At 48.8% G+C, this 23,174-nt stretch overlaps 1 protein-coding gene across 2 annotated transcripts in view; it reads right to left on the bottom strand.

Moving 5' to 3' along the window:
• Positions 1-15,540: 15,540 nt before the first annotated feature.
• DHX9 (DExH-box helicase 9) overlaps positions 15,541-23,174 on the bottom strand; it is a 745,262-nt gene continuing 737,628 nt past the window's right edge. The window contains exon 28 of one of the 2 annotated variants that reach the window (XM_069641409.1): positions 15,541-16,427. In XM_069641409.1, coding sequence (XP_069497510.1) covers positions 16,094-16,427 — 334 coding nt within the window. In that variant the 3' untranslated portion in view covers positions 15,541-16,093. The remainder of the gene's footprint in view (positions 16,428-23,174) is intronic. The other variant, XM_069641410.1, reaches the window with a different exon arrangement.

Raw genomic sequence — 23,174 nt, 5'->3', positions numbered from 1 at the left:
TACTCAGGTTTCTAAGCACAGACCTGGGGGTCGAGCCTGTGTTGCTCAGTGTCTTGCTTCGAAGGCAAGCACGTTGCCGCTGAGGTACCCTCCCGAGATTAAGTAACAGTGCTTTCCCAAGGACTCTAGGACTTTGGAATATAAGGAGGCTGCAGCAACCACAGAGGAATGGGGACACGGATGCGAGCCAAGGAGGTTCATCAGCCTAAAACTGCTGTCCAACTTCATGTTCTTCCAAGCATTGGCCATGGGCTTCTCCCAGACCTTCCACGCCACCTGCAGCACATCCTTCTAGAGTGTAATGCCAGACCAGGTCGTGGTGTGTTTCCCCAAGACCTTTGAGAGCACACCCGACTCCTGGGGGGATTCCTCAGAAAGAGGGACCTTCAAGTAGTTCTCTGCCAGGTCCACGAGGCGGTCATGAAAGGCCTTAACCAATGCCAAGGGCTCATCATCCCCCCCCAGGTCCAGATCCGCATACAAGTCCAACGGCTGTTGGAGGGTAGGCGTTGGTCGTACAGAAAGAGGTTGAGGGGTCAGCACGACTGGTAGGGCTCGAATCGGAGGACAGACAGGCGCCGGAGGAACAGGAGGGGTCCCCAGGGGAGGGGGCCAAGGCAGCGTCGCCTGGGGGATAACCTTCACAATGTCCTTTAGGAGCCCCTTCATCTGAGGGGAACGCATGAGGAAGAGGAAGCGTTCGAATATGTGGTCCCCACTAGACGCCGGGTCCCTAGGAGCCCTGCCCTCCGAGGCACTGGTCCTCCACTCCTGGTCAAAGCACTGAGGCGCCTGGTGCGTGTAGCTGTAGGGATGTGAGGGGTAAACGTATCCCTGCAGGGACCAAAACCCTGCATCGTAACCTCCGCTGCTGCTTCCAGAAGGAACGGGGGTGGGATAGTCCTGCAGAGCTCACTCAATGGGCGAAAGCACTGCGGGTCCTGAGCCGGCTCCAAGATGGCCGTCGCACTTGCAGACTCCGCCACGTGCCGCTCTGACATTTTTTGAAACTTTGTGCCATGCCCTGGGAGGGTGGGCACAAAGGCCCTGAGCCGCGAGAGGTCTCAGACACGTAACAATACAGCTTGGGTCTTGCACCCAAAGCAGAGATGTCAACCCCAGGGCCTTCTGGTGGGCGCTGAGCTCTGAGCCGGACGGCCGGTAGTCAAAACGCCCTGGATGACTGCTTCAGAGCCGATAGGCTGGAAGTCCTCGGTGCTGGTAGCCGTGTTGAAGAACAACTCTTGGAGGTGGCACTTGACAATCCCTTCCTCCCCCTGGGGTCAAAGAGTACACACCTGATGGTCCATCCAAGGACAACCTGGTAGGGCCCATGTACTCCTCAGCTTGGGAGCCGGTAGCCTTAGAGGCCTCGGGCATGCTGGAACCTGAATGAGAGGAACCTTGATCTGTGGGAACCCAGTGAAGGAGTCTCTGGAGCCGTGCTGAACAGATGTCACACCTGGTCTTGACAAGCGGTCCCGGAGACAAAGTCCTTAAAGTGGAGAAGTGTGGAAAATCTAACTCCACTGTTACAATCTATTCTTCCATGCCCTGTGACCGAGAGTGCTGCAGGCTACACATGAGTCGCAGTGGTGGTCGGGCCCAAACACTCAAGACAGAGTGCATGGGGGTCCAAGGCTGGGAACGAATGGTGGCAAGAGGCGCACCTCGTGAATCCTCCTGCGGCAGACATGTGCCAGCGAAGTGAGGCACCGAAGAGAAGTGAAATAAGAATTGAAAAAACAAACTGGGAGCAAGCGGAAAGCTAAAAAAGGTCTTCATGCTGGCTCCCAGGTTCAACATAGATCCATGCCAAAGGTTCTGGTACCATCGCCACGTTGGGGGGAGGGGGGGGACACCCACACGGATGGAATAATGGGGACAGGACATACGAGTATGACACTAGTGTGATGTCTAGTGTGGAGGGGGTTTTCAAACCAACTACATCAAAAACATTGGACTACATCTTCTATAGCTCTTTTGAGAACAGACGATTTTTCAGTGAGGAGAACATTGGTTAGTGACTATGCCCAATTGGTTACAAGTTGGTGTTTCCCGGGGGTGAAAAATAACACCAATACCTCTGAATGTAAGAACTTGTATGAGAGTAGTAACGGAATACAGGACAGTCAGTTCAGCTCTAACCAAAGTAGCAAAATTCATGTATTAGGAATACATGGTCAAAATGGGATGGAGCACTAAGAAGGTTTAATTGCTACTGCTTTCGTTTCTCTGATACTGTACTTAACGGGAAGGTAAACACTCCATCTGTGTCAATGGAAAATGTCAGCTAGCCCTCAAAACTATGGAGGTGTTTGACAATGTTGTAAATATTTTAAAAAAGAAAGAAAAAAAAAACTCAAGCGAGCAGAGCTACAGGACAAAGATATCAGCTTTGCCTCACCCAGGTCAGTGTAGAAATGTGAAAAGACTGAATCAGATCTTTGAAAGTAAACGGATACATAAAAGCTAATCAAATAATAATGCAGTCTTTAGCAACAAACGATGTGCACGGAATTGAGCATACTGAACTCAGACAGATCCCAGCCAAAAAAGTCTGGCAAATAGTGTCATGGAATTTGAATGGATTGAGCACTACATAAATATTCACGAATGATGCGAACAATAAATGAATATATTCTAGGAATGATGAGCACAGTGGCTCAGTTCCTTTGACAGGGATATTGAGGTAGCTATTCGTCGACTTAAAAGCACAAGAGCACGGACGGAATCTCAAATGCCCTACTATGGGAGGATACCTGGTCTTTGGGCAGAGGTTTTGAGTAATCTTTTCTCGCAGGATTTGAAATTGCCATTTATACCTCACTCATGGTTGTGCACAATCGGGTCAAGTAGGAACTCACTTGGTGGCCCCTTTCTTTTTTTGCCATTTCTAGCGTGGTGGTTTGTGTTGGGGAGAATTCTCATTTTTGCACCAAATCCCTTCTACCTTAGAGACCCCCAACTCTTAAGACTTTAATTTTAACCCTGGGGTGAGCCCTTTTTCTCACTCATGTTTTTTGACACAATTTGGATTATGTGGTTCCACTGTTTTTAGAGTCTGACAAACTCCATAGGCATCTGCTTTTTGTATGGTGACAGCACCTTCAGTGCAGTGTCACAGAGAAATCTTTTAGATTTCTCATAAGGTTTAAATACCTTTTCTTGTGTGAACTACTGTTCGCAAGAATAGTAAAGTGAAATTGACTTGACTTTGCTTTTCTCTTTGAGGGTCCAGCACACACACCATCTTATGTGGAATGCTGGGGGTCTACTTAGTAGCCCCTTTTCATAGCTACTCATGTACAACATGTTACCCTCACTACTTTAAATGGCTGGTGGCAGTGGTTTAATGTTCCTATCATTGTGCCTTTTCTACTGCCGGCTGAATCCTCTAGCTGCAGTATAGCACCCATGGGTGACCATTTTGGCAAAATGGCTCCAGCCTTTTTCGCCATTTTCTTTTTGTGACCTCTTTCTTGGGTTTTACTCTGCATGCCAAGCCAGGTTTGAGCCCTTTGTTAGTTTTGCCTTTGGAAGTACAGAAACCCGCCTCTGGCTCCAGTGTGTCTGGAAGAGCAGGAAATTAGAGAGGTTCCCAAAACTCCCCCGTCCTTTGTCTTTAGGAAATGCCTGAATGCATCCAGTCCCGATTGGCTGGCTGGCCTTACTCAAACAGGGTGGCTGTCCTGCAACAGCTAGGCTGTGCATTAATGGGAGAAACCTGCTTAAAAGGCAAGGGTTTTGGGACTGAAGAAAGTCGACCCCTGGGAAGAACAAACCAATGAAGAAACCGTGAACGAAGCTTGCTGCATCATCCTGGACCTTTGAATTTCCCGGTGAAGCCCTGCTGCAGTGCTGAAACTTTTTATAAAATCGACAAGAGAAGCTCTGGAAGGGACTTTTTCCCTTGGGGTGGTGGGACCAACTAACCCCGAGACGAACTCCACTGGACCACCTTCCCAGATTGGCTGTACTTTGCTGCTGCAGGAGGTCGAGAAATCTGTAGTCGAGTGCAACGTCTGATCTGGCCAGAAGCTCCGGGAGTCTCCACAGAAGCAGGACAACCAGAGCTCGAGTCCCCTCACCAAAGTGCAGGACTTAAGGAGTGAAGGAAGCCCAACCGGTATCCAAGATCCACAGTGGTGCAGTTTCACGCTCTGTGAAACCGCAAAGTGATGCTGACCCGAGAAGAGCCGTAGCTGCCCTCGACCTCCGAATAGCTGCCGCAGGAGTCCCCAGACGTCCTCCCTCTTGTCAACCACGACTGAGGGCCAGGATTGCAACCAGACAGAAGCCAGCTGGACCACTTCTAACCAAAGGTACTGTTCCGACTTGAGGTACTTACCTCAGTGTCTTTAGCTTCGCTCTTCTCAGTTGAGACTTGCAGTAGCTAATTTGCTAGAGTTGATTTCAGCTCTACCCTTCACAAGCGTTATAACTTGTGACCCTACAGTGATTTTTGTTCAACAAACTCGCTAAATTTGTGCAAGACTTTGCTATCTGAAAAGTGTCTCAGCTCCATAGACTTTGCTCCAATTGACTTTGGCAGTCCTGGCTCCCTGCAGACTCTTCCAGTCCATTTGACTGATACGTACTGTCCTGCATAGGTGATAACTTGGTTTTTATCCATCATTGCTGGGAAAGGTTTTAATCTAGATTTCATTGGAAGATTGAAAGTGCTCACATGCTCCGAGAACCTGTTTAACCTTTTCTTTCTACAAACCTCAGACTTTAAAGTGTACTAGTGATATATAAATGCCATTACTGTCCTAGTTACTGAAGTCACCTCCGTTTGTAGAAAGTGTCTAAGAAGCATCTCTAAAGAGCATCTACTAGCTTTGTGTTGATTCTAGAAAAGTATTTTAAAGTATACTTGATTGTTACATATATTGCCTTTTTAAAGAATTCTCACTATTAAATAATTATTTAGAACAGAAACCTTGAGTTTAAGTGTAAATAGGCTACTTGTATTGGTGGACGTCATTGCTACAGCTCTACGCCTCACATTTACCCCTCTTGAGAGAAGCCTGGCTGCTCAGTCACACTACCAACTTGTGTAGTACAGGCCTATACCAAAATGTGGGTTACCCAATACCAAGAAGACAAGGGTTGTGTAGTCTCCCACATGGGTACATCAATTCTTGCCCAACAGTTGGTTAGCCCTTCTTCTACCACTCTGGGAGGGGGAGGTCTGTGTGTGTGTTTTGCCTTTGGCAGGAACCCTTAGGTGTCCCCGCCTAGACTCCAGTGTGTCTGGGCAGGCAGAAAGTGGGGCGAAGAGTTTTTCACTCCTGTGCCCTTTGTCTGCCGAGTGCCTGAATGGAACCAGTTCCCACTGCAGGTCTGGCTGTCCTGATATGAAGCCACCCGCCCCTTTCTGTAAACTGCTGAAAGAGATTGCAGAGGAGTGTGCGCTGAATCTGAATAAAAGCTGAGGCTCCTGAGGTGAAAGGCAAGTCGACCACTGGAAACTGAAGTAACCGAAGACGATGACCAGAGACGCCTGCAACCCCTTTGCTACACTGAAACGACCACTGCTGTCCTTAACCCATATTATATGCAAAAGAGGAGCTCCGAAGAGGATTCCTTCCCCTTGGGCTGTTGGAACCAATCATCCCTGAGACGACCTACAATCTGAGCCATCTCCCCAGGTACTTTGCCTTTGCAGACAGCAGACTGCGAATACCAGAAGACCTCTGACCCATTTGTAGTGTAACATCTTGCAGAGGGCAAATCGTTCCAAGTCTTTGCTGAGCTCCAGGTGAAACTCCAGAGACACAAACCGACTTGTGCAAGTCCCTTCACCAGAGTGCAGGACTCCAGTAATCGAAGATTCACTGGGCAAATCGTATCCTTTGTTGGTGCTGCAGAAAAGGTGCCAATATTGCAGTGACCAGAAAAGCTAAAGAACTCTGTGCCGGAGGACCTCCCTCTCTCCCAAGACTGCTGCTAAGATATCCCGTTCAGAGTCCTGCCTTTTGTCACCAGACCAAGGAATCCAGGGACCGGGTCGTCCATCACTGTTGCACAGAGGAGAATCCAGGCATGAACATTTCTTATAACCTAAGGCACTGTGGGGTTTAGAGGAATTGCTTACCTTTAACCAAGAAGTCGCTGGAGAGTATTGGAGAGCACAAAGAGGTGCCCCCTCTTACCTAAGCAGTCAGCTTGTGCCCCTTTTGCAAGCCCTTTAACAGGGTCTCCAATGTTGTATTACTTCTAGTAACCTTAACTAGAGACTGAAAGCATCCACTGGAAGCTTTGCTGTTCTGCTGCTTCGTAAGACTGAGCTCTCTCCAAACTGACTTTTGCAGAGTTAGGGGTCAGACTTTTAAAGCTGTAGTTTGCCGACACAACGGCTTTAGAACCTTAAGCTATGCTATTGTTTGATTAACCAATCAGTTTCCTTCCTAAAAGACTATCCTATGCGGTTTTGCTAACTAAATGACATAATATCTTTGTGCACGGTCGTACCGATAATATGGTAGAAGTCGATCGTGTCAAATTCTAAAAATTGTACTGCAAGCAACTACCACCTAAGCAGTGGCCTTTGAAAAGTATTTGTAAGTATTCCTATGTGTGTTGGTTAAGAGATAGCATTTTAAGACATTTCTTGTGTAAATAATACATATTTTAATAGCAATGTATTAGTTTGTGTTTGTTTGGACTAGTGTACTAACTGGGTTCAGTGTACTTAGCTACAGCTCACATCTTCCTCTTATAAGCCTGACTGCTCTGCCGCTCTACCAAGGTCCCATGAGTAGTACAGACTGATACTAAGAGTTGGGGACCTGAATACCATTGGGATAGTTTTACCTCAAGCAGACTTTAAGAGAACTCCCCTAACAACCGCATTGTTCCATATCTTGTTTCACCCTCAGACACCACATGCAGATGTTGTGCGGGCACCTGTTGGATATTTATGTGCTGCAGTCCAGACAGTTTTAAACCTGAAAGTTTGGACCCCAACATACTGCCATGTTCCGAAACAGCATGCTAAGCATGTGGAAAAAAGGACCTGAGGGACGTAGTGCATGCTATATGTACAGTCGCCAATGTCACATCCGGAGTGGCACAGTCGAGGTATGAAGAGGTCGAGGAGAGGACGTTGAGCCGCAATACGCCCTTTGTCAGTTTTTCCCAGTAGCTGAGGGTATGATCCATCAAGGTGAGAAATCTGCGGGACAATGCAATCCACTGAAGAAAAAGAACAACAGAACTGGGGTCATAGCCCTGAGCGCCCATCCAGTGTGGGCAGGTAGAGGCCCCTAGCGGGGCCACACAGAGCACTTTCTGTTGAAAGTTTCCCAACACAGCTGGAGATAGAATATAGCTGAGGAATCCATGGAAGGAAGGACTCCATTAGAAAATTTAAATGGAAAATATCAATTAGCATTCTGTTTTATTGGAGCTACTGAGTGCATCCCTTTCAAGAGCTTTTCTTGGTATTTAATTATAGGTTTTCACACAGCAGAAACATCGGGCCTTGCAAATAAGGCAACAAATCAACCATCTATTCTCCCCCGCAAGCCTCCAATCCCCACCCTCCTCCCCCTGGTAACTGTCTTTTTAACTTCAAGAAATGTAACATTAAAAAAACGTGATTGTCTCGAGACAGACAATATTAAAGTACACATGTCCTTGGCCACCTCCCGAGCGTTGCATACGTTCATGGGATATAGTCTGGCTGGTGGCAGCCCACAAGAGGGGGGTGGGGACTCCTTCCTTTACCTCCTGATCGGCACAGAACTTGCCCTCATTCCATCAGTCTTTGTGCCCAACATCCCATTGTTTCAGTTGTACAAGTATTTGTTCATAAATTCCCCCCAAATGCTCTGAGGCGCAGCCCTCCCATGGAGTCCTGCAGTGATTCTTTCCATGGTACATATATTAAGAGCAACATTGATCCAGTCCCTCTTACATGGAGTCCGGGCACATTTCCATTTCATCACTAAAACAGCAGGGGTGCTGCCAACCCCCTCAACCTGCTCAGTTCTCCCTCAACTTCCTCCATCCCAAACAAGATTAGGAAGGGCGTTGTGGCACGGTGAATCCCCTCCAGCTCAACCCTTCGTCCCAAAACACCTTTACTCGAGGGCATCCCCACCACATATGCCAGTAGTCAGCTCTATCCCCACACAGGTGCCAAAAAACGGGGCTCACAGTCTGAAACATTTTGGAGAGCCTGACAGGATCATTTTGCCACCCATCATTTTGCCACCCATGGAGTAGCTCGATAGCATGTAGTTTGTATTGGCTCGAGATCGACGTCTGAGTGACGGACCCTTTACACAATCTCAAGCACAGTGCAAGGTCCATTTCCCTCTCCATTTCACTTTCCCATCTCTGTCTCAACTTTTCAGTGGACCCTTTGCCTGCAACCACCAGTTACCGGTACATTACTGAGATCAGGCCCTTCATTTTGGTTCTTTTATTGAAGAGCTTCTCAAAGGGAGTAAGGTCCCTCTCTATCCCGTCCCTCCATTTTCCCCCTGTGATCATCCCTTTTAACTGAAAGTATGAAAAGACAGAGTACATATTCCCAACTCCCCTCTAGATCAGTTATAGTGATAAAGGGGCCAGTCCTCCACAATCAGCCAACCCTCTGAAGGCCTGCCTCGTACCACGCTTGGAATCTCTCAGGGTTCGGGATTGCATCTCATACTCCGGGCACTCACAAATGACTCAGGGGAGAGGGCCATGTTGTTACTCCTTGCATTTCCACACCCTAACTCCCATATTGTGCCCAGAATTGGGGGGTCCTGAATTTATCGGAGGAGCTTGCCCCTTGGTACTCGCAGCTATTCCCCCACAGATACTGGCGAGAGGTGATGATCCAGACCGACCCACTGGTACTCCCTCTGCATTCTGAGATGGGGAGGACCCTTAGCTGTGCCGCTTTGTAGTAGTTTCACATTCAGGAGCCCCCAGCCCGCTCCCATCTTTCGGTAAAGTGAGAACCTCAGAGGATATTCTCAGCTTTTTCCCCCTGCCACAAGAATTTCACCATAGCCCCCTTTATCTTCCGCAAGAAGGCTTCACGGTCCTGGATCGGAAGTATTTGGGCACACCATCTTAAGGGCATTGAGGGATCCAAGCCATTATATGGTGAGTTTTTCCCCCATCTTTCCAGATCAGCCCTAAATCCGGAAAGAAGTATGGGCTGAAATAAGTCCCCCATGTCCCTCATGAGGTTAATCCCCAGGTATCTCAGTGTGCCCAGGTTGACAAGTAATCCCAGAGGGCCGAACCCATCTATCTCTTCGGCCCTGCCCATATCCAGGGGAAAAGGACGGATTTAGCCCTGTTAATCTTAAAACCAGAGAGGTCTCTGTATTGCTCAATCAACCAGATCACTGGGTATGGAAGTTCTTCATATGCAAAAGCATATTGTCAGCGTACAATGCAACCTTGTATTCAACAATCCCCACCATGAGTCCTTCAACACAGGGATCCTCTCCGATTCTCTGAGCTAGCGGTTCCAGGGAGAGCGCAAATAGGATCGGAGAAAGTGGACAACCGTTTCGTACCTCTACTTGGGGCAAACCAGCGGGAGTAACCACCATTGACTGCCACACATGACTCGGGAGGGGGGGAAACGCGTAAACTTCCATGATACCCCATCTGATCCTAGAGCCCAAGCCTACTTTGCCCAGCACTTCCTTGAGAAAGCCCCACTCCACCCTATCAAAGGCCTTCTGAGCATCCACCGAGAGGAGAGCAGGGTCTCCCGCCATCCCACACGCCTCATGAGTCCGATGTAGGGTTTTCCTGAATGTGTCCGTCCCAAACGTCCCTTTATAAAGCCCACATGGTCAGAAATCAGTTGGAGCATGTATAGCTCAATTATTGCCGCCAAAACGAGTATACATTTTGGCATCGATATTCAGTAGAGCGATGGGGCGATAAGATCCACATAACCGGGGGTCCCTGCCCTCCTTGGGTATCTCAGTTATCAGCGCACAGGAGGATGATTCCGGGCTTCCCCCTAGTCTCCAGGATATCATTAAACTGTTAACCCCCTAATCCCGTTCATGGTAGAACTAAGGCCTTGTAAAACCCAGCTGAGAAACAGTCGTCCACAAGGGGCTTCCCCATAGGTACTCTTGCCACTGCCCTCCTGATTTCTTCACCCCAGTTACTTGGGCTTCCATTGCCACAGCCTCCTCCAGGGAGAGCCTGGGCATCATAATTCCCTCCAGGTACGTTATTTCTCTCGCCTCTGAGTTGGCATCTGTTCTATAGAGTTTCATAAAAGGATGCAAATGCTTCTTAGAACCCATCCGTCCCTTGGTCCTGTGTTTTATACGCCCCTTCGATGGCCTTCACCCACCTCTCGGCTCGCTGTCCATTCAGCCTGGTGGCCAGTAATGCGTCCGCCTTATCTCATTTTTCATAACACTTGTTTCAAGAACTGCAGCTTCCTAATTATTTGAACTTCCTCTAGGAATCTTAGTTCTTCTCTTTTCCCCCTCGCTTCCATGGCCCTTTCTTCCTGCCCCTTTGGTCTAGTTAGGCACTCGGTCCGCAGCCTGTTTTCAATTAGCATCTGCTCTCTATTTCCAAGCCCCTTCTCCGATCAGGATTCCCCTCCATGACGCCTTCCCCGCATCCCACACCACTCTCGAGAGCTCTCCAGTGTTATTTATTTTGATAAATTCCTCCATTTAATTGGTCAGTTCCACGTAGAACACCGAGTCTTTCCATAGGGATTCATTGCATCTCCGTTTCGATCGCCTGGGTACCATCCTGTGCCAGTTCAGGTCCACCGATACCAGATCATGGTCTGACCATGTATTCGGGGAACTCTCAGAGCTCGGCGCTTCCTCCCACAGACCCCTTGAGATATACATACAAGTGCCACATGGGGCAGAGTAAAACTTGTACCCCCTTTCATTCGGGTGCATGTACCGACAAACGACCCGCAGCCCTCCAACATTTCCAGGACCTCACCGTACACCAATCTCAGCTCCTCATCTGTCCCTCCCACCCAGGCCTGTCTGTCAAGCTTGCTATCAGCCCACATATTGAAATCACCCCACATATACAACCAGAGGCTTCAAGCATTATCTTAGGAAGAGTTTTTTTATCAGAAACCTCAGTTGACCCTGGTTCAGGCAGTAGATTGTGGCAAATGTGAACCCCACTTTTTAGGGTCCCAGAAACTAGGAGGGCCCTACATTCCTCGTTAGCCCAAACCTTCGTAACCTCCATTCTAAATGCTTTAAGAATGAAAATCCCCACCCCCTCTTTCCTCAGGGGCCCTGAACCCCAGTATTCCTGACCGAGTGCCCTGCCTGGGACCCTCTTGTTGCCTGGAGGAACATTACATCAAAGTCTGAGAAACTCCCTAGCCAGCAAATAATTTTTTCGTGGGCGAGTTCATCCCCTTTACATTCAGCGTCCCCAGACTCAGATGCCCCCCCCAACCCCCCAATTGCATCTGAAACGACAGCCATCTTACTACTGCCCCGCACATAGATCCCCTTAACTCTCCATGCGGCCTGTACACAAATCTGTCTTTCAACAGCCGAAAACAACAACTTTGAGAAGAACCATATCCTAACCCCTACCCTGGTGTCCCCACTCCCCCTCTAGTAACCCAAAAGGGCACCGATTCCTGCTGGTTGCAATCACCGGGTTAAGATCGGACCACCAGCTGGAACCGGGTCCCTTCCAGTCCCGTGCCTCAAGCACTGTTACCTCTGAGCACCCCCCTCCCCGCACCACCAAACTGAACCGCAACTTCCCAGGCCACAGCCGGCATCCACCGCCGACAAATACACCTATGTCCCCGCCTCGGCTGCTTCTGGCTATAAATCAAGATTCTGCCATAGTTGATGTGTTCAGATTCCTTTTTTTCCTGGATCCCGGCATTCGACTCGTCCTGGGTCCCTTAATAAGCCACTGCCTTTTCTCACTGGTTCTTCGATGTGTCGGCTTCTCCAAGCAACTCCCCTGTGACCTTCCGAAGGTCTTAGTCTGTCGTCAGTCCGTATTTGTGTGCGTCAAGTTCAAAGAAGACAGAATGGAACCCCACCTGTACCGCACTCCTTTCTCATTTAGCAACTTAGTCAGGGGCGAGCACACCCTCCTCTTGGTTACAGTGTGGGAGGACAAGTCTAGGAAGATCATTACTCTGGATGTGCTGTACATGACCAGGCCTCCGTTTTGCTTTTTCAAGTATTTTCATTTTGTCAGTAGTTGTGAAACCGGGCGATGACTGACCTCTGACCTCCTGCAGCCCCTCCCCCCTTGAATTCTCTCGACCTTAGCTTTGTCAATGGGGTCCAATTTTGTGACATTGTGTAGTGTTCTCTTCAGGTCTAGCTCCATCTTCCCCCCTCTATGTCCGGAATTCCGAAAAGCCTAAGGTTGTTCCGCCTTTTGCGATTTTCCAAATTGTCCATTTTCATCCAGACCTCTTCCTCTCATCGTTCCATTTCAGACATCCGCATGTCCATTTGTGTCTCTAGGGTATCGAGTGAAGTTTGGTTGTGCTCGACGTCCTCCAACCTCTCCTCCATTGTGTCTATCCTTTGGGTGATTTTGTCAACCCTATTTCTGATGTCCACCCTCATATTCCTGATTTCTTCCATCAATGCTGCAACATCTTTTTTGGTGGCCGCGGATTCCTCTGGTGTGGTGGCCATGTTGGTCTGAGCTGGGGCTCCCGGGTGCGTATTTGTAGATGGCCAACTTCAGTTTCGCCTCTATGCACCCCTTCCCGTTATTCCATTTGAATCTCCGCTTGGGCACTCCACGCCCGGTCACAGTGGGAGATGGTGGCTGGTGTGTCTCCTGCATCTTTCCCCAGGAAGTACCTTAAACTCCCAGGGTGTTGCTCCTATCCACAGCCCAGGAGGCGGGCACACCACAGCTTCCGTGCTATATTTATGCTGTGTCCACCGCCTCCCCCTTGCCACCCTCCCCCATCCCAAGCCTACCCCACACCACCATCTGTTACCACTTCAACTGGGGACACCTCTTCCCCCCTCACTCGCTGAGGAACCACTATCCCCTGGGTCAATTTGGGCAGATCCCGATAGCGTAGCTACTAAGTGTCTCCAGGCTATCAATGTTGCAGCTCCCCCCACCCCTCTGTTAGCTGCTTTGCTCCACACCACTGTTTCTGCATCTGCCCATTTACAAAGGTTGTGCCACCACACTTCAACTCTCGGCCTATTACTTGATTTCCAGTTCATGGCTATTCTGCGCTTAGCCAGTATATAAACCAGGTCCTTAAGTTTACTCATATGCTTTAGCTTATGTGCCCTCGGAAACCCTCCCACCATGCACGCCCACAGCGATTCCACATCTAGCCTCATCTCTTTCTCCGTCATGAGGTGGGCTATCTCACCGCCCCCCCCCACAAAATCTCCTCATTTCGGAGCATGCCCAGAACATATGTATCAATCCCACATTCTCTTCTCTACATTTAGGACACAATGGTGTTCCTGCATTCTTAAACCTTGCAATCTTCTGAGGGGTCATGTACGCTCTGTGGGTAATATACAACTGGATTTGTTGCAACCTCGCGTTCCTAGACACTTTTGTGGTATCTCTGTACCCTCACCCACAACCCGTCGCTCATAGGTTCCCCAGCTTCCTCCTCCCAATCCCGTCGCAACTGGCTAACCTCCTTTCCTACTCTTGACATCAATAGCTCATAAATTCAGGAAATCTCATGGCCTCCCGTCTGACACATCGTAAAATGTTTCCATGACCGTGTCAGGTTGTCTTTCCAACACTGTAATCAACCAGGTATTTATCATTTGCAACAGTCTCGTATACGTGATAGATTGTCTGCGGTGTAAGCCAGTGTCATCCACCAATGCGTTGAACTCTACCACCTACCCCATCTGCCAGACATCCCCCAACGTTGCTATGCCGATCTGTTCCCAATATTTCCAGACTGTCTTCCGTAATGGTTCATCCACCCCATTCAGTGCCACTAGCGTTATCTGTGGGGAACATGGGAGTGGGTTCTCCATGACCCGGCAGGCTCTTTAGCACATCTTCCATCCTAAGTCCAACATTCCTGACCTTCCCTCTCCTTGCGACTTCTGTACCCATATGCACTCTTTCAGGAAAAACAGACCACATTCCTTCCTCAACAACCGGGACTCAGATGTTAAGCCTTCTGATCACCACCTTGCCACTTATTGTAATTGGCCGGCTAAATAATAAATCTTGAAGTTGGGCGATCCAATGCCCCCTCAATCATGCGTGTTCTGCAATTTCCTTAGTGCTACTCTGTTCCTGGTATTGTGCCATATGAACTCCCTGCATATTCCATGGATTTTTACAAAGTATCGCCTTGGTATCCAATACGGTATGTTCACAAAATAGTGTTGCAGCCTAGGCAGCACCACCATCTTTAGCAATGCCACTCTAACCATCATAGTCAAAGGGAGCTTTGTTCAGAAACTCATGCTGTTTTCAATGTTAATTACCGCCTTCTGTGTTCGGCCTCGACGCAGTGATATACATCAATGCCCAGGTATCTAAACGTCCCGGTCTCCCATTGTATTGGTAACACCGGTAGTTTCTCCCGCGGTATCCCTTTATATCTGCCAAGGGGAAATATGACAATGCATTACTTACCGTAAAAGCATTTCTGATGGTTGTATCTGCTTAGATTCACATGCTGTGCATAGGTCCGACATCCAGTGGTCACTGCGGAGTACAGACAACGTTGCATACCACTCCATTATTTCCAGGATATATTGTAGGTTCTCTTCAGGATATTTCAAATACAATAGCATGTCATCTGCATACATTGAAATGAGATGTTGCCCTCCTTGTGTTAATCCCCCCCCCAACTCCCCATATTGTTGCCTCAGATATATCGCTAGGGGTTCCAGTGCTAAAATGAACAACATCGGGGACCACTGGCATCCCTGTCTGGTGCCCCTACCAAGTTGCCACCGATCTGAGATTGTCGTCCCCGTTTTAACTCTGGCTAATGGTTTACTGTACAGCAGCTGAGCCCACCTCAAGTATTTGGGCCCAATCCCATATGCCTTCAAGGCCGCCATCAACCAAGGCCATTTGACTGAGTCAAAGGCCTTTACTGCATCCAATGATATTATTGCAGTCTCCTGAGGATCCCTTACAAATCCTTGTTTAATACTTATTGTAGAGGAGGTTTTCAACGTTTGGCGTGTACAAAGATCTGAACTACTGACTATGCAGGAGACGGAACATTCCCTGAAGGCTCTCGTTACCAGGACTAATGTCTGGCAGAGGGACTACCAGGACCCCGCCCTCTTGTTAATTTGCAAACTAGAGCACATGCCATGATGCGTTTTGAATTAATGTTTATGCACAGTTTTCTCAGGTTCCATACACCATCCAGGATTCACCAAGAAAGGAGTTAAGTGGTTGGTAGATCAGAGTATTAGTACAACACATCTATACCTCCAAAGAAAACATTACCCTTTGATTGAACTGCACTATGTGCCAGCATTATAACCTGCATTTGTAAAGCAAAAGTCAAAACATGAAATGAATGCACTCATGCACCAAGGATACATTTTCATACTTTGGTTCCAAGTGTTTTTCTTTATTCAATTAAAGTTTCACACCTACAGAACTCCCTTTGTGCAACAATCGCCAAATATATTCACACAAAAGCCAAAGATGGGTTTATTAGACTGTGTGCGGGGTTACAAAAACACCTAAATAAAGCATTAAACAGATTTTATAAAAACATTTTTATTCAGCTGGAACAGTTTATCAATTAAAAAAACCTGTTAATGCGCCATCAGACTTGTATACAGTCCACATCATTGAATATGAGAAACAGTTGAACGTTTTAAGTTTTAAAAAAAATATATATACTACCGATTAAGGACAATACACAAATTTGTTCTCCATGTTAGGACTATACTACAAAGTAAGCAATTATCAAAATCACTACAATTTTTGCAATCCTTGAGATCCATGAAGTTGAAATGGTAGAAGAACCAACCGGTTCAGCGGCAGCAAAGCAGAAGTCATTTTAAGAAAGGTGCAATATGTACAAATTCCAGCGTAGGCTACTGGGAATACGGTGCTATATGCAAGAGAAAAATGAAAGTCCTCAAAATCCACCTCTTCCTTGGCCTCTGAATCCTCCGCGAAAGTCACCTCGACCTCTACTTTGGTAACCACGGCCAAAGCCGCCGCTGCCAGCACCACTCTGGAAACCGCCTCTATAACCCCCTCGACTTCCACTGCCACCAAATCCTCCTCCACCTCTGTAGGAACCAGAGCCTGCACGTCCAAAACCACCCGAGTTGTAACCACCACCAACATTTGCACCTCTTCCTCTGAAACCAAAACTTCCTTGGTTACCTCCACGACTTCCAAATCCACCACCGCCTGCACCATTATCCAATCGAGCCATTTTCGGAGGGCGGGGCCCATCTCCATACCTGTAAGAATTTCAATTTTAAGTTAACTCTGCTTAGCACACAATGTTCATTGCCTCATTTTATGCCACAGTCAAATAGGGTGAACAGAAATATGGAGGTTTAAGACTTTCAATGGGATAACAAAATCACTGCTTCATCTGGTGAAGTTTTAAGTAATGTCAATCTATTTACTTCTTCCTACGAATTACTGGTCACGGGTGTTTATGAACAAAAATATTGTGTGCACCTACCATAAAAGCTAGTTTCTGGTTCAATTAATTTAGACTGCATTAGGTGTTAGGAAGATTTATCATTTTTATACTTCATCAATGCTCTTAGTGAGACTCAGCATTTATGTCTCGACACCCCCCTCCCTTCATTCATTATTTGCTCTTACTTTTGGAACTCTGTTCTCTGCGTTTACCTTTACTATGGAGTCTGCTTTCCACCATATCTCATTAAAGGCGGCTGTGTTCAACTTTTCCAGCACACAGCACCTTATGTGCAGTGTTGCTGGGAATACTTTGGGTTCTCCTTTGAGATGCTTTCTTGCCAACTACAGTTCTTAATGCTAGAGGGATACTTTGTATCTTACCTAAAACCCTTCACCATGAGAGATTAGCACACACCACCTTCTGTGAAGTGCTAAGGGGATACCCTAGTACCCCCCTTCTCTCTGCTCCAGTGACTTTTTAGTCACTTAGACAATCCTAGAGTTACGGCTGGTGGCAGTGGACGTGTTCTACCAACTATTGTGCTATTTTCTATACCACAGACTGTATTCACAGTCTCGGATGTGCACAATAGGGTCACCTATGTTCTAAGAAGGTGGCTCCTTTCTTTTTTCACCATTTTCATTTTTCACATGCACAGCATGTGATTCTAAGCAGATTAACAAGCATCAGAACTTTGGATCCCTTTTACATCTTATTGAGACCTATCCCCCCCCCCCCACCTTATGTGCAGTGCTGGGGAGATACAGAGTATCCCCTTTCTCATTTCAAATGTAACGAGGAAAAACCTATCTTTAATGGCTAGTGGCAGTGAACCTTTGTATTAATTCGGTGCTCCTTTAACGCAGGCTGTGTGCACATATCCGTGCTCATTTTACTAAAATAGCCCTGCCTTGTTGTTTCGTCATTTTAGTGTTCGTTGTCCTTTCTTCTTCCTTCCCTTGACATCTAGGGTGGGAAATTCCTTTGGGTGATTTTTATCTTCGGCGGGAGTCCTGTGTCTGAAGGAAGGGAGGGAGGGAGGAGTCCAAAACTCTGCAGCCCTTCGTCTTCCAGCTTGACTGCAAGATTCTAGTTCAAACTGGAAGGCTGGCTGTACTGAAAGGATTGTCAACCCAACTGGCCCCCCAAGTTTGAATGTTGCAAGGCTGTGCGATTGGCTGGGTCCCTGCATAAAAGTCTGAACCTGGAAGATGAAGAGGTAGTCAACCAGTGGAACCAAAACCAAAAAGGATGATGAAGGAAACACAGCTGAAACCATTTCCAGTGACCGTAGAGCCTGCTGTATAACCGGAGCCGGCTGTCGCCCTTCCTTCCAATCGACATGGGAACTCCACAACAACCCTGAGCCTGGTGAGACCCACTAGACTCAAGACGACCTGCCTTTTGAGCCATCCCACACCATGCTGCGACCTTGCGGGGCTGCAATACCCCAATACCCTGGGACCTTGAGCCATTGTGTGGTGCACGTCTTCCGAATCTCGCTGAAACTTCATGGGCATCCTGCTGGATCTCCAGAAGCACGATTCCAGACTGAAGCCCCTCGCCAAATGATCATCCGACCGGCAATATTCTGTCCTCTTCTGTGCTCCTGAAAAAGGCGCCAAATCCAGAGCTGCATCTAGCCGCAAGGAAAAGCTTGCCTAGAGCCTTCCCTGTGGTCCTTGCTGCAAAAGTCCTTCCAGTGTCCGGTCTTCTTAATGAAGGAATTCAAAGACCAGATTTTTGGCTGCAGATCCTGAGGTCCACCTGCTGCAAAATCATCTGTGCTGAAGTACTGTGCTGGCTTGGGTATTTAGTTACCTTAAGTCTTTTGTGATTCCTGTGTATTTTTGGGGTGTTAACTGATTGGGAGGGCTCTAGTCCAGTTCACCCAGGCCCACTGCTCAAATCATCCTAGGGTGTCTTCTTTGAAGCTCAGACCCTCAACTAACTCTAAAGTAAAATACCCACCCATCGGAACAGACTTCCTGAGGAACTGACTTTTGCAACTTAACCTATCCTGACACTGCCTGTTGGACACAGACCCTAGTGACTGCCCGTCTGCCACTGAGAACACTCATGCTCCAAGAATAAGGTAAAGACATTTAAAGGATTGGGCCTTTTGCCTAGAAAAGTAGACAAGGTTATTTTACTCACCTGTGAATTGGTTGTGCCTCTTCGCCAAAAGTAAAGCTGTTAGTTTCAATTCACTATTCTTGTTAGGATAAATTATAAGTTACTCACCGTAGTGACTAACGAGTCCCCTTTCCTCCATACTGCATGGGCGTCCCTTCCAAGGGACGGTAGACGGAACCTTTTTCCCCAGAAAAAACCTTCCCCTTTAAATTTAGAGGCGTGCTGGGATGCGGCCCAGGGAGCAAGCGCTGCTTTGACTCCGCCCTCCGGTGCCACACATTAGTCCACATTGACGCGTTGACAATAGATTTAACATTGCCTAATGACACTAGTAGTATTAGGGGGGAGGTTGGTGGGACGTATGGAGGAAAGGGGACTAAGAGTACATTAGTCACTACGGTGAGTAACTTATAATTACTCTTACGTCCCGTCCCCCTTTCCTCCATACTGCATGGTCGATTACAACTAAATGTAGCCCCAGGGTGGAGAGGAGACCCTCCTTCTGCAAATAGCTTCCTGAGAACCACCTGTCCGAAAGCAGCACCAGATCTAGAGCCGGAATCCAAACAGTAATGCTTGCAGAAAGCCGAGAGAGAGGCTCAAGTGGCTGCCCTGCTTCTGGCTTGCCAAAGGACAAGGTGCTGGAATGCGATGGCCGTTGCCTTGCCCCAACTGTGTGGGCATGCATGTTCGGCGGGAGCAGCTTGTGCTGGCCCTCATACGCTTCCTTGATGGCGGAGACCATCCAGTAGGATATGGAAGCCTTGGAGGCCAGATAGCCTGGTCTTGAGCCTCCGAAAGTGACAGAGAGGGCGTCCGATTTGCAGAAACCCTTGGTCCTGTCCAAGTAGAATATCAGGGCACGCCTGACATCCAGGCAGTGCAGCACTGTTTTGTCCTTGGGATCGGGAAAAAACGTAGGAAGGACTATTTCCTCGTTCAAGTGGAACGCAGATGGCACCTTGGGCAGAAATGCTGGGTGTGTCCGCAGGACTACTTTGTCCTTGTGAAAGGTGGTTCAGAGGCGACCAGCACCTGGATTTCACTGACTCGCCGAGGTGAGGCCGACTAGTAAGGCTGTCTTGATGGTGACCAGCCTGATGTCCGCGGATGCCATTGGCTCGAACGGTTGTGCGCCAGGGCGCCCGAGACTATGTTAAGGTCCCACACATGGTGCAGCCTCATGAAGGGCAGGTAGAGCCTTGCGAGTCCCGTCAGATGTTTCTTGACAATAGGATTGGAGGAGTAGATGCCATCCTCCGAGTTCCTGTAAGCTCCGATGGCTGCGAGGTATGTACGGCAGTGTCCACCTGCACGTCAGAGAGGGTGAGGTGCGCCGAGAAGGAGAGCACGCCGTCCACGGTGCACGCCAGGGGATCAATTTCCTTGGAATCTGGCCCATTTGCTCTTGTACTGGGCTCTGGTAACCTTGCTCCTAGCGCCCTGTATGATCTCCAGATTGGCCTTTGAGAGGCTGAGGTGCTGCAGCGTTACCTTCTCAGGTACCACGCTGGAAAGGCTAGTTTGTGTGGCGCCGAGTGGCTGACTCTGCCTCCCCCCCTGCTGTGACAGATGATGTGCTGGGCCCATCAGGAGGTGAATCGGGGGCAACTCAGAATGAGCAGCTCCAAAAACCATGGCCTGGCCGGCCACCATGGAGCTATTAGAATGAGGAGTTGGCAAGATTCCTTGATTTTGCAAATTACTCTAAATCAGCGGCGTGGGCCAAAAGGCATAGGCCTTCATGCCGGTCCACTGGAGGTGAAATGCTTTGCCCAGGGAGCCGGGGCCCTGTCCCTGCCAGGATACAAACTGGGGGCACGTGTTGTGCCAGGTGGCAAAGTGATACACCTGGGGGTGACCCCACCTGTTGAAGATCTCCTGAATAACGAGGTTGTTTTAGCTGCCACTCGTAATTGTCTGCTCCCAGCCTGCTGAGCCTGTCCGCCTCCAGGTTGGATTCCCCCAGGAGGTGGACTGCCGTGAGGTGGATGTAGTTTTCCAGGGTCCACTCCCACATGCTGATTGCCAGTCTGCACAGAGGAGGGGATCTGGTGCCTCCCTGCTTGTTGACGTAGTACATGCTGGTCGAGTTGTCTGTCTGGATGAGGAAAACCTTTCCCCTGAGAAGTGGTAGGAATGCCCTGAGCGCCAGCCAGATAGCATACAGCTCTAGCCAATTGATGTGGTATTCCTGCTCCTGCCGAGTCCAGGTGTAGTGGAACGAGAAATCGTCCAGGGTGGCTCCCCAGCCCTCAAGGGAGGAATTTGTGGTGACGGTGGCCTGCGAAGTGGGCGGCCGGAAGAGCTTGCCCGTCTGCAGGATGCAGTGTCTAGACCACCAAGTTAGGTCCAGGTGGAGGAGCGTTTATCATCTCGGATTGAGAGCCCTACTCCTGGTTCCATGAGGCTGCGAAGTGCAGCTGAATCCTCCTCATCCTTAGTCTCGTGTGCGGGACTGCTAATGGGACCGCTGCCAATAGACCCAGGAGATGTTGGTACCACCATGCAGAAGTCACTTCTCTGCTGAGGAAGTGGGTGGTGGCCCCCTTGATAGCAGAGATTTTATCTTCCTAAGGAAATGCCTTCGCAGAGCACGTGTCCCAGATGAGGCCCAAGAATTTCAGTCTGCGTGGGCTGCAGGTGCGACTTCTTGCGATTGAACGAGAAGCACAGATCGTGCAGTGTGTTCATAAGGGCCTGGGCAGAGTGGTGAACCGCTTCCGGAGATGTAGCCCTGACAAGCCAATCATCGAGGTATGGGTAGATGTGGAGGCCATTCGCTCTGAGCAGGGCCGCCACCGCATTCATGAGCCTGGTGAAGACCCTGAGGGCAGAGTTGAGGCCACACGGAAGGACCTGGTATTTAAAATGGTAGCCCATGATCCTGAACCGTAGGAAAGAACGATGGGGCTGCCAAATAGGGACGTGTAGGTATGTGTCCTTCAGGTCCAGGGAGCACATCCAGTCTCCCTAGTCCAATGTCTCTGCTATAAAAGCTGGCGTAACCATCTTGAATTTTTGCAGGGGTAAGGAGCGGTTTAGGGTTGAAAGGTCCAGCACAATTTTCAGGCCCGCCAGGTTCTTCTTCTGAATGGCGAAATTCTTGGGAGTAAAAGCCAAAGCCTTGCTGGGACTTCCTCCACTGCCTGGCTCTCTACAAGCGATCAGATCTCCGCCAAAAGAGTTGCTGTCCCAAATTGTGGGAGGGGAGGAGAGGCTCGGATAGGGAGGCTGTACCCCTTGGATACTACACAGAGGATCCATGGGTCCGTGAAATTCTGGCACCAGAAATGTGCATGGCGAGCAGGCCTGCCCCCCCCACCGGAGACACGTGGACGCGAAGGAGTGCGTCATGCCTTCTTTCCCCCTGAGGCTGTCGCGGAGGAGGGGCACTGGAAAAAGCACTTACTCCCCCCCCCCTGTTAGGCAGGATTCTCAAAAATGTGCCAATTCCCTCCACCTTAGAGACCTCCAGCACTTTTGCTAAACTTTGGGACTTTTAAATTCAATGTGTTTTCTGTGTTTGTTTCCTTTTGGTTATGGAGTCTGAAACTCCATAGGTATCATCTTTTACATTGTGTCACACAGCACCTTCAGTGCAGTGCCATAGGGAAGTCTCAAGATTTCCCAAGGTTTAAATACCTTCTCTGGGATGAATTACCGTTTCCCAGAGCAGTAAAGTGAAATTGACTTTACTTAGCATTTTAACTTGCTAGACCCAGTACACCCCATCTTACAATAGAGTGCTGGAGCGGATACTTAGTATCCTGTGTGCCTAGCTGCTCATTTAACATATTTATAGGTTACCCTTTCCCCACTGAATGGCTGGTGGCAGTGGTTTCGTTTTGAACTACCATGGTTTGCATTTACCACGGCTGTTCGCAGCTCCGGTAAAGCAACCGCGTGAGCCATCTTTTTCAAAATGGCACAGAGCCATCTTTGACAAAATGGTCCCCGGTCTTCCTTTTTCACCATGTTTTTGTGGAAAGGTCCTTCTAGAGATTTTCTCTGTGCGCCAAACCAGGTTTGGCCTCTTTGTTCATTTCGCCTTTGGCGGGATTCAGGAGTGAAGCCCACCTCTGGCTCCAGTGTGTCTGGGGTAGGCAGGGAGTGAGGGAGGTGCCCGGAACTCCCTGTGCTTAGTCTCCTAGGAGACCCAAATGCACTGTGGCGATTGGCTGGCTGACTGTCTGGCAAGGACAGCCACCCTGCTGGGTGAGTGACAGCTAGGCTGGAATGAATGGGAGAAAACAGAATAAAAGGCAAGTCTTTTGGCTTGGAAGGCAGAGTCGACCACTGGACGAAGGAACCGAAGAAGAGCTTGAAGAGGACGCCTGCTGCAACTCCTGGACCGTTGGTTTGCCCGGTGAAGCCCTGCTGCAGTGCCAAAAAGCCAAGTTCGCATCGACAGAGA

Source organism: Ambystoma mexicanum, chromosome 1q (assembly GCF_040938575.1).
Source record: "Ambystoma mexicanum isolate Mex_15411 chromosome 1q, UKY_AmexF1_1, whole genome shotgun sequence".
Classification (NCBI taxonomy): Eukaryota; Metazoa; Chordata; class Amphibia; order Caudata; family Ambystomatidae; genus Ambystoma; species Ambystoma mexicanum.
This window is presented reverse-complemented; position numbering and strand designations above follow the sequence as displayed.